Raw genomic sequence first — 12,500 nt, forward strand, 5'->3', positions numbered from 1 at the left:
GAGAGAGAGAGAGAGAGAGAGAGAGAGAGAGAGAGAGAGAGAGAGAGAGAGAGAGAGAGAGAGAGAGAGAGAGAGAGAGAGAGAGACCAAACCAGTACTTATCACTGCGAACTGGGAAAAAAAGCTGGCATGCGAAACGAACACACACACACACACACACACACGAACAAACAGACCATAACAGCACGACGGGGAGAGAGAGAGAGAGAGAGAGAGAGAGAGAGAGAGAGAGAGAGAGAGAGAGAGAGAGAGAGAGAGAGAGAGAGAGAGAGAGAGAGAGAGAGAGAAAATCAGAATATCGAGCGACAATTCAAGAGGAGACGCGACGAGAGTGGGAAGGAGTAAGCGAAGGCGAGGAGCAGCAGCAGTACCCTGACATCTTGAGCTGACAAGACCCCGATCCCTTCCACAGTATCGGCCAATGATGGAAGGGTTCCCGCGCCCCGATCCTGAGCCGAGGAGTGTTTGTTGGGACGTTTATCGGAAGAGTTGCGACGCCTTTACCGATGTGAATATTAACTGTGCAGGGAAGGTTTGTAATTTTCTGGCAATATACGGCAATCGGTGGACGGCATCTGGGGGGAAGAAGAGAAGGAGAGAGAAGAAGAAAAGGAGTGAAAAGGATAAGAAGGGACAGAGGAAGGGAGGAAGAAATGAAGGAAGATTGGTTGTGTAGTTACTCCCTTCAAATAGTTCGTAGGGGGAGGAAGAGGAGGAGGAGGAGGAGGAGGAGGAGGAGGAGGAGGAGGAGGAGGAGGAGGGAAGCAGCTTGCAGGAGTCTCCCTCGGTCATTTTATCAATCCTTTTAAGTTTTAAATCTACGGGATGTGTCTGTGCTATTTCAGAGTCCGTCTTTGTCCGCTCATCTTTTTTTTTTTCTCTCCCTTTCGGTCTCTCTTTTCATCTTTCCTCCTTTTTGTTCCAGTCAGTCAGTCAGTCTGTCCGTCAGTCTGTCTCTGTGTGTAGTATGTCAGTCTTATCATTTCCTGTCCACTCATTATCTCTCTCTCTCTCTCTCTCTCTCTCTCTCTCTCTCTCTCTCTCTCTCTCTCTCTCTCTCTCTCTCTCTCTCTCTCTCTCTCTCTCTCTCTCTCTCTCTCTAAGACAAGGTACCCCCTGTTTTACTCCGTTCATTTTTCTACTCCTCCTCTTCTTCCTCCTTTTCCTCCTCCTCCTCCTCCTCCTCTTCTTTCCATCGCTCGTGTCATTTTAGCTAAGGGAGAAGGAGGGAAGGAGGAAGAGGATTGGGGATGAAAGAAAGAAGAGAGAGTGGAGGTCAAAAATGGGATAAAAAGGAAGAAGAGGAGGAGGAGGAGGAGGAGGGAGAGGAGGAGGAGGACGGGGGAGTAGAGGATGAAGGGATGATGGAGGAAGAGAGATGGAGATGAAGGGAAAATGAAGAGGGAGAGAGAGAGAGGAGGGAGGAGCGACAGGAATGAAGGAAAGGGAGAGAGAAGCGGGAGGGTTAAGAAGGGTGAATGGGAGGGATGGGAACAGGGAGGGAGCCGGAGAGTAGGAGGGAGGGGGGAGACAACCCACATCTCCCCTCATAACCCTTGCTAATGACATTTTCTCGGAATATTGAGGCAAAGTGAGGTAAATGGTTAATCTCTAGGAGCGAACGAGGCCAAATTACTTATCTCATTGGCTGGCCTCGTCTCCGGGACTCTCAGATTCGTCCTCGATTTGAGGACTTCCCCTTCACGTTTCTCTCCATACGCGACTCTTTTCTCCTACTTCGATTCTTCGCAATGAGTCGCTTGCAGTAGAACGGTAATGTAACACAGGCACAATACAACAAGGGTCACTATTTGATTTCTCCTTCACGTATCTCTCCATATGTGGCTTCTTTTTTCCGCCTATTCTATAGGTGACCTCTTTTTCTCCTATTACAGTTTTTCCTTATACTCGTATTTCGTTTACAGTAAGACAAAAATGTGGTGCAAGTATAACACTTTTCCTTCACGTCACTCTCCATGCGTTGCTCTTTTTGAACATTTTATATTTTCTTATAATTCTTCACAGTATTTCGCTTACAGTAAGACCACTGTAGCACAACAGAACTCACGATTAGATTTCTTCTTTACGTCTGTGTCTATACAACCTTCCTTTTTTTTATCCATTCTTCGTGACATCTCGCCGCCAGTAAGACAGAAATGTAGCACAAGCATAACACAACAAACGTCACGATTCCCATTACATAAACTGAAGTTTTTGACATTAACATTCCCACTTACTTTTTTTACTACTCGTATTTGCAATTGAAACTACTACAATAAACATAAACAAGTTTGAATAACAAGACTCACCCAGCTTACCCTTCTGTACTTCCTTCTACTCATCAAAAGAAAAATGTTATGATATTTTTCCACCTCACGATACTAATAAAAACTCGCAATGAAATGACCCCAGATAATGCATGTATATAACAATAGTAACAGGGAACCGTCAGACGCACACCAGTTTCTGCGGGATGGAGAGGAAAAAGGTAAACGCAGCAGTAAATATTCCAGTCAGAGGGTCATTGACGGGGAGAGAAGATCAGTTGATATTAGAGAACCATTACTCACTCTTAAGGTGGTGGGCGGGAGGAAGCTAATGAAGAGAAGGAAGAAGAGGAAGAGGAGGAGGAGGTTGACGAAGAAAGGAACAAAGGAACAAAAGAGAATCTGTTATTCACGGGAAGACTACTCGATCCTGTTTATGTTAGTGATCACTAGAGAGAGAGAGAGAGAGAGAGAGAGAGAGAGAGAGAGAGAGAGAGAGAGAGAGAGAGAGAGAGAGAGAGAGAGAGAGAGAGAGAGAGAGAGAGAGAGAGAGAGAGAGAGAGAGAGAGAGAGAGAGTCAGGTTATTTGGCAAATCAATACAATCATGGTAAATATTTCACTAGCAGAACAATAACACCGCGTCATAACTCCGGCGTTCTTGAGTCAAATAAATAAAATACATCAGGGCACATTTACGTAAAATAATATAAACGGGAAAACGATAGAAACGAGAGTAGAGAGAAATGAGAAAACAGAGACGGAGAGCGAGAGAGACAGAGAGAGAAAGTGGCATAAATAATAAAAGTGGTAATAAGGTGCATAAAACCAGATTTATATTCCCCTTTTGGAAAATGAATTGATACAGAAAAATAAATGTGGTTAAGTGTGTGAATAAATCAACAGGAACACAGGAATCTGTAATGTGGCGACTCCCTGGAAAACATTCACGGATAATACAAAATTGAAGGAGTCAGAGAGAGAGAGAGAGAGAGAGAGAGAGAGAGAGAGAGAGAGAGAGAGAGAGAGAGAGAGAGAGAGAGAGAGAGAAAGGTAGATAGAATGTATAGAAAGACATAGAAACACTGAAGCACGTCATACTGTACTGAGAAATATACATAGAAATACCACACACACACACACACACACACACACACACACACACACACACACACACACACACGAAAACAAAATCCACGAAGAAAAATCCCTCGGCGTGAAAATACCTATATGCAATTTTTCCACACTCACCCAGTCCCAGTAGACCTCGACCCCTCACCCCCCTCCCTCTCCCCTAGAGGAAGAGGAGGAGCGGGAGGGAGAGTAGTGAGAGAGAAAGGGTATGGTAATGGCGGCATGAAACACGACATACCTTGCGTGAAATATTAAAGTAATTCATTATATTTCTCTGTGTTCTGTTGGCGAATGGCCGCCGAAACGAGTGAAGGCAAGTTATGTTACGGGACTAGAGGCAGATAGATAATTTAATAGAGGTGCTGGTAGTGCTGGTGGTAGTGCTGGTGGTAGTGCTGGTGGTGGTGGTGGTGGTGCTGGTGCTGTTACTCTATCTGCTGCTGCTGCTGGAGTGGTGAGAGACGTAAATTAGGGAGCAGACATTGCCGGCGAGACAGACATGCAGGCAGACATGCAGACAGGTAGGCAGACAGACAGATAGATAAAAAGTCATGAAGACAGACAGATATAAAGACAAAGACGGACAGGTAAGTACATACAACGTACGGATGTACAAGTAAAAAGACAAGGAGTAGCAATCAAACACATGCACACACACACACACACACACACACACACACCTTTCCTCCTCCCACACACTCACACCGAGAGAAAAAAAAAAACATTAATACATTCCGTCCTAGAGATGCAATTTTACACACACACACACACACACACACACACACACACACACACACACACACACACACACACACACGTACATCACCAGAATACAGACATTACATCACTGACACAAAGCCTTTCTGTCAATGTGAGTTAAAATCCGTGTGAATTCAGCTCCCACGGAATACAATGGCCGGGCCTCCTGTCTGCAGAAGTGGGATCAATACGTGTGCTTTTAAACCCAGGTATTGGAAAATCTATCCATTTCATATAACTACAGCATGTGCGCGGCGGCGGGGCTGGGACGCGTAACACAATGGTCCTGGCCAAGCCGTGACGGAGGGCGGTGACTTACGGGGCGCGCCGTCAATGTCTGGCGCTTGTTGCCTGTGTCATTACGGCCTCCCCCAAGGTGTGCACTTAACCTCGGCACTACTGCTGTTACGTGACAGCCACCCAGCCAGCCAGTCAGTCATTTAGATAGCCAGGTAAACAGCCAGCATTCCAGCCACTCAGCCAGCCAGTCAGTCATTTAAATAGCCAGGTAAACAGCCAACACTCCAGCCCTCAGCCAGAAAGCCACTTCCATAGCAAGGCAAACAGCCAGCATACCAGCCATTCAGCCAGTCAGAGAACCAACAAACCTATCAGCCATCCAGCCAGCCATCTAGCCACATAGCCAACATGCCAGCCTCCCAGTATATCCAGCCAACCAGTCAGGTACTCAGTCAGATTGACAGCTAGTCTGCCAGACGATTACTCAACCATACAGCGAGCCAGTGGATCAGTCATCTATGTAATTAATCAGGCAGCCAGAGAACAAGATAGGAAGCTAACCATCCAGTCAGTCAGGTAACCAACCAGCTAGCCAGTCATGCAGATATGTGATAACCAGTAAGCTATACAGGCACTCACTTGCACAGCGTTTGCTACCAGTCACCCAGATAACGTCAGACAAACAAATAGTCAGACGGCCACCAGCTAACCAATCAGATGTCTAGATAGCCAGCCAGCAAGCCAATCAGGTGTCTAGATAGACAGCCAGCCAGCAAACCAATCATGTTCCTAGCTAGCTAATCCACCAGCCATCCAGATTGGCAGTAAACTAGTAAACCAGATAACCATTCACCCATTCAGCCAGCAAGTCATCTGGCCAAACAGGCAGAGAGTTAACCAGCCAGCCAACCAGGTATATAAAAACAGCCGGCCACGCAACTATTACTCGCTTTGCTAATATATCCGGTGGTCATAATCCAGTTACCTTGCACGCTGCTATTATGTCTACTAAGTCAACTACTTATGCTATTGTTAGGGGTACAAGGCTATCAGTGCGGGGAGGTGCTGTGACAGGCATTTCCTTCGTCAATTGGGAACACTCTGATACTCGCTCTTCCTCGCATGCAATTCCATTCTGCTCTTTGCTTGTTGCAATTTTTTTTTTTCCTGCTGCATTTTCTTTTTATCCTGATCGCGTGTCGCATTTCCGCCATCGTGGATGGAAGTGAAAAAATGATGAGACTGCATTCCTTCCTTCTGATCGTTACATTTGCACCAAGACTGCTGTAGTAGTTTTCCTTTTCCTTATTTTCCTCTGCAGCACAAGACATGCGCATTGAATCTATGCCTTCATCATACTCAGATATTTCTTATCCAGTTCTTCTGACGTGATTAGTGAAGCAATGGAACCCCCCACACAAAAAAAAAAAAAATCAAGAAAAATACAAGTAATAAATAGTAATAAATAGTAATAATAAATAGCAATAATCAGAATAGTGATAATAACTTGAAATAAGAAAAAAAATATGAACAATTACAAACAGAATGATTTCTTTTCTTTCCCATCTCTACAACCACACGAAAATCAAGAATACACCAGAACAATGAAAACACAAGAAAACCATGAAAAAATGCAGGAAAAGAGGTCGATTCATCTTTCCAATCCCTTTTCCTTCCCTCCGCTGCCTCTTGTTATAAGGGAGAAAAAAAGTAGTGAAGCGAAGCCGACCTTTAAGTATTTCTGAAGCGCGGGATGTTGAGGCAATCAGGTGAGTGTCGAGTAATCCGTCACCTGGCCACCTGTAGTTACCTGACCGCCTCCTCTTACCTCGTCCCGCGGCTCTGATGGGATGGTTAGGAGAAGTTGTTAGCCTTTCCTTCCTACCTGCTGGCTATATCTCCTTCCCCCCTACCCACCTCTCTCTCTCTCTCTCTCTCTCTCTCTCTCTCTCTCTCTCTCTCTCTCTCTCTCTCTCTCTCTCTCTCTCTCTCTCTCTCTGTTTTATTTCTTATATTTTTTTTTCCATTTCCTCTCTTTCCTCCTCAATCCATCCCTCAAATTTCCTTTCCATCCATACTACACTTCTAGTTTCTCCCTTTCCTCATTTTTTTAATCTTTTTTTCACTTCCTCTTCCTTTCCATCTATTCTTGTCATCCATTTTTTTCTTGATCACCACCAGTTCCTCATTTCCCCATTTTCTCTCATCATCAACTATCAAAACCAGAAACTACACAGTCATCACTATTCTTAGCCTTTACCATCTTTTCCTTTACCACACTCCACCATCATCATCATCAGTCTTGAAGCCTCCTTCAATCATCACTTTCTACTAGTACTCTCAACCATGCCATCACCGCCAACACCACGTCAATAGCAGCAAATAAATAATACAACGAGATTAAGTAACACCACATCGAGATTTAACTTGTAGCTCAATAGTTTCTACCTATTAGTTTAAGAAGTCATAAATATACGGGAAAAACAATCAGCAATAATATAAAGCGGTTACTTCATTACTACTACTATTACTACTACAACTACTATAAAACTACTATTGCTACATTTTATTACAACTCTACAAGAAGCAATTATATAAAACAAATACTAAAATTGCCTACAGCTACTATTACTACATGTACTACTACCACCACTACTACTACTACTACTACTACTACTACCAATACTGCTACTACTACTACGTACTACTTCATTATTTATTTAAGTACTCGACAGGAAGCAATTATTGTGCGGATACTCTGTAATCACAATATCCTATTAATACTAATGCAGCGGAGTCCCTCAAGGCCGCAGTGGTGACCTCTTCATTTATTCAGCCGGCCAGACAAACACGAAGAATAATGCAAGGTAAAGGGCAGGAAATGGTCATAATCTAAAACAGGTAATTTACAATGGAACTGTAACGACGAGTGAGTGAGTGAGAGTTAGTAATTGAATTAGTAGCGAACACACACACACACACACACACACACACACACGCGGGAAGGCAAGCAAAGAGAAAACGGAAGGTAAGAAAGGGGAGGAGGATTGTGGGTAAACTTACTTAAAAGGTTCTATTAAGGTCGAGCATTGAGATGAAGACACTTTCCTACCCTCCACCTTTCTCCATCTACTCTCTCTTTCATCCTCCCTACTCTTACTTCTCATTTTCCTCCATGTCTTGTTTCCTCCTAATCCTTCTCTCTCTATTCCTCCATTGCTTTCCTTTAGAGTGCCAGATCACCATCATCATCATCATTCATCACCTCTCTTATTCCATTCTCTTTCCTCTTCTTTCATGCCATACCACCGTCTTCTGTTTCCCTTTCTTCTTTTTTTTCTCTTCCTTTTCGTTCTTTCTTCATTCCTTCCTCCTTTCCTTTAGACTCTAGTGTGCCAAATCATCACCAGCACCAGCACCACCGCCACCACCGCCACCGCCACCATCACCACCACATTCTGGGAAACACTTAGACACACGCGATGGCATAGGCACTTCACGGCGAGGTCACGCAAAGACGCTAAGCTCTCCTAAGTGGTAGAACTCCCAATAACAATGCCAATTTATTTCTTATAAGTTTGCGTTTATGAATAGATGCATGTTAGCTTAGGTTATGTGTGTGTGTGTGTGTGTGTGTGTGTGTGTGTGTGTGTGTGTGTGTGTGTGTGTGTGTGTGTGTGTGTGTGTGTGTTTCCTGGTTTTCATATATTCAGTTATACATTTTACTATGATTGTTCACCATCTTGTTAAAATTTCATGGCGAGATTTGAGATTTTTTGAGAAAATTGATTACTTGCAAGAGAGAGAGAGAGAGAGAGAGAGAGAGAGAGAGAGAGAGAGAGAGAGAGAGAGAGAGAGAGAGAGATCAAAGAAGGTGACGCCTCACTCTAGATAAAGAAGCGCCACTCTCTTCCTCCACGAGACAATCTCCTTTCTCTTCCTTAGCAATCCCTTCACTTCATTTCCCTTCTCTTCACTAGACTCACTCCCTTCCCTCCCTCCCTCCCTTCACCCCACTCCTTCCCTTCCCTTCCTCCCTCTATCCCTCCGTCCCTCCTCCCATCTTAACATTCAATAAATTTCTTTTAGCATCTGAAATCAATCTTATCGAAAACTTTTCTTATGCAGATGAAATAGTAACACGCAACACACACATACAAGGATATATTGAAAAGTAATTGTTGTGTGTGTGTGTGTGTGTGTGTGTGTGTGTGTGTGTGTGTGTGTTTCTGTCTATCAGTCTGTCTGTCTGTCTGTCTGTCTATCTCTGTCTGTCTGTCTGTCTGTCTCTATCTCTGTTTGTCTGTCTGTCTGTCTCTATCTCTCTCTCTGTCTGTCTGTCTCTATCTCTCTCTGTCTGTCTGTCTGTCTGTCTGTCTCTATCTCTCTCTGTCTGTCTGTCTGTCTGTCTGTCTCTATCTCTCTCTGTCTGTCTGTTTGTCTCTATCTCTCTCTGTCTGTCTGTCTGTCTCCCTCTGTCTCTCTGTCTGTCTGTCTGTCTCTATCTCTCTCTGTCTGTCTGTCTGTCTCCCTCTGTCTCTCTCTGTCTCTCTCTCTCTCTCTCTCTCTCTCTCTCTCTCTCTCTCTCTCTGATAAAATAAAAAAAAATGCGTTGTTAAGCTTCAAAAAAATATTACAGTAAAGTATCATGTATTTAAAAACTCTCTCTCTCTCTCTCTCTCTCTCTCTCTCTCTCTCTCTCTCTCTCTCTCTCTCTCTCTCTCTCTCTCTCTCTCTCTCTCTCTCTCACTTAAATCCCATCACCCTACCCTTTCTCTCAACACACACCCATACACCTTCTGTTTTTCTTCCCATCCATCTCTCTCTTTCCTTCCCTCTACCCTCCCTCCCTCTCTCCCTTCTTCCTTCCTCTCCCTGCCCTCCTCCCCTCTCGGCCATAGGGTGACGGACAGCCAGCCGAGGGAGGAAACAATAGCTGTGTGTGAGGAGACGCAAACTGACTTAGGCTGCTTCTCCTTTTTGCTGAGGAGAAAAAGTGTCGGGTCCAACATCACTTTCCATCCCCTTTGCCCTCTCTCTCTCTCTCTCTCTCTCTCTCTCTCTCTCTCTCTCTCTCTCTCTCTGATCATCCCCTTTAATCCGCTTCCTTCATTCACTCCGCTACACTTAGTCACTTTCCTTCTATCTTTCAAGAGACGTTATTTCCTTTCGTGTTGATCTTCAGTTCGATTCTGGTTATTTTATGTAAAGGTCATTTTCCTAGAGAGAGAGAGAGAGAGAGAGAGAGAGAGAGAGAGAGAGAGAGAGAGAGAGAGAGAGAGAGAGAGAGAGAGAGAGATTACGCCATGGAACAAAGACCGTTCATATTAGTAAAAGAAAATGGAAATTCCCTGATAATAAAATGGCAGCAACGAGAATCGTCTTGTGCACACACGCGTGCGCGCACACGCACACGCACACGCACACACACACACACACACACACGCACACATGAAGTCATCTATTTCCCCCTGTATAGGCACGAGGGGTAACGGAAAAGCTATTAAATTTTATGAAGAATCGTTGCAAGACGAACGCCGGAGGGACAGAGGGAGGGAGAGGGAAGGAAAGGGGAGGGAGGGAGGGGAGGAATGGAGGGAAGGAAGGAGAAGAAGGGAAGGTGGCAGGAGAAGCCTAAAAGATGGAGGAGGAGGATGTGAAGAAGGATGGTGTGGAGGAAAGGCAAGAAGAGGAGGAGGAAGAATATACAAGGAATGCAAGGAAAGACAAACAGCATCAGAATTTTTGTTCCATGCTAAATTGTTTGATGGTGAAGAAAATGCAAGTCTAAACTACCTATGTGGGGGAGCTTACCGCGACAGGAGGAGGAGAAGGAAGAGGAGGAAGAGGAGTTAAGATAAGCGTCACTGTGCCTCTTAGTCTTTGAACAAATGTCTTGATCTAAGAGTCTCAAATAAAGGTTATGTAGGTGTATACTTCTACTGTTTTTTTATTTTATTTTATTTTTTTTTTGTGTGTGTCTGTTTTCACCTATTATGTATATTTTCTGAAGTATAACTCTCCTTCCTTTTATTTTTTTCTCTATATCTCTTCGTTCACCTCTTTCCTCTATTTCCTTTTCCTTTTATTTTATTTTATTTATTTACTTTTTTTTGCTGCTTTGTTTTGCTGTTGTTCCTTTTTTGTATTTAATTTCCTTCTTTCTTTTTTCCTAGTTTTCTTCCTTTACCTGTCATTTCGTTTATATATTTCTCTATTTCTTTTTTTATTGTTTCCTTCACTTTGTAGCCCTTTACCTTATATTTTCTTATCTCCTATTATTGTTATCTATAACTCCTTATAACTTGACTTTACCTATCTTCCTCTTTCTTCCTTTTTCTTTATCCGTGTCTTTTCCTCCCTTTCGTGATATTTCATTATTTTCCTTTGTATTCTCTATTCTTATTCATTATTCATATTGTTTGTAATCATTTTTCACCATTTTTTATATTTTTATTCCTTTATCTTTTTTTTGTTTTGTTTTTTTCATATTTTCTTCTGTTCCTCCTTATCCTTTTGCCCGTCATCAGTAAAATTCTTGTTTAGTAAAATTCTTGTTTAATCTCCTGCTTCAGCTGTCATACATCACTCTTGTCTATGTCTTGCATATCAACTCACAGGTATACACACACACACAAACACACACACACACACACACACACACATGGAAGCACGAATACATTTACACGACTGTTGATATTTGTGTTAATTTTGATGTTAGTATTGTATTATCAGTTCTCTTCTGCTTGTATATTTCATCTCTAGGGATGCTTATACCAAATAAACCGATTATTATTATTATCATCATCATTATTATACTTATTATCATTCACACAATTGTCACTTCTCTGTCCTCACTTGTTCTCCATCCAGCTCTCTCTTGTCTTACTAAGAATCTCCACACTCAACACAAAACAATTTATTGATTAATTTATAAACAAGAATCGCTTTACTCCATTTGGCTTCTGATCACACAAATTACTCAGTGAGAATCATATCATTAACATAATGCGTATACGATTATAAATACATATATCCGTGTTACATATACACCCACTAGAGCATTAAAGCATGTATTCCTTTTATACAGTCGGCTAAATCATGCAAATAACGATAAAGGTTTCAGAATTTCAAGTTTCAGGTGAATTGAATTTTTATGGTCATCAAAGGTCTGGGAACATCAAACATTATATGAGGAGGAAGAGGAGGAGGAGGAGGAGGAGGAGGAGGAGGAGGAGGAGGAGGAGGAGGAGGAGGAGACAGATTAAAACAACAATATACATATGCCCTCGAAAAAAAAAAAAAAAAATCAAGCGAAACAAAACAGAGGGGAAGAAAACGCAGAAGCAGAAAAAAAATAGGTACGTAAAATATTGAAACAGGAAAAGAGAGGAAAAACAAGAGGAAAAAAAAAAAACAGAACAAAGGAGAGCTAAAGGTGGCGCTCCCTAAAATAAAATGTGCATTAGACTGGGAGGAGGAGGAGGAGGAGGAGGAGGAGGAGGAGGACACCTATAAACGAGATAAAGAATAGCAAAAATAAAGAAGATAGAAGGAAAAAGAAGAAGAATGAGTGATGGAAGGCGGTGCGGAACGGAAAGATGACGTGGAAATAAGGGGAAGGAAGACGAAGGGAGCCACCATGAAGAATAAGGAGCCGCAATGTGAGGGTGGCTGGAGGGGGGAAGGATGGGAGGGAGGCGAGTGGGGTGGGCGGGGAGAAGAGTGAGAGGCGCACAGCTCATCGTGATCACAAGGCGGCGTGACAGGTGCAACATTCACACCTGGGTATTCTTGCAGCGACCCAACACGACGGGGATCATTCAAGAGGACGAGTAGGGATGAGGCAGAATGTGACTGCGACGCGGACGCTAGGTGAAATAAGAACAGATTGTGTTGATTTGATGATTAAATGATACTAATAAGTTTAATATCGTAAATGAGAAAAGAAAAAAATGTTAAGAAAATAAGGGCAAATTATAGCAGGATTAATAAAGGTGGTGATAATGACGATTGTGGTGATTCTGTAGTACAGCTATTATTATTATTATTATTATTATTATTATTAGTAGTAGTAGTAGTAGTAGTAGTAGTAGTAGTAG

At 42.8% G+C, this 12,500-nt stretch overlaps 1 protein-coding gene across 10 annotated transcripts in view; it reads right to left on the reverse strand.

Moving 5' to 3' along the window:
• The window catches only part of LOC135099722 (uncharacterized), a 353,588-nt gene that overhangs the window by 304,901 nt on the left and 36,187 nt on the right, over nucleotides 1–12,500 (reverse strand). For all 10 annotated transcript variants that reach the window (XR_010268324.1, XR_010268323.1, XR_010268314.1 and 7 more), the window contains exon 2: nucleotides 6,227–6,240. Coding sequence is in view for 2 of the 10 variants with exons in the window: in XM_064002216.1 (XP_063858286.1) it covers nucleotides 6,227–6,240 (14 nt within the window). In the remaining 8 variants the exon portion in view is untranslated. The remainder of the gene's footprint in view (nucleotides 1–6,226; nucleotides 6,241–12,500) is intronic.

The sequence above is a fragment of the Scylla paramamosain genome, chromosome 1 (genome assembly GCF_035594125.1).
Source record: "Scylla paramamosain isolate STU-SP2022 chromosome 1, ASM3559412v1, whole genome shotgun sequence".
NCBI lineage: Eukaryota > Metazoa > Arthropoda > Malacostraca > Decapoda > Portunidae > Scylla > Scylla paramamosain.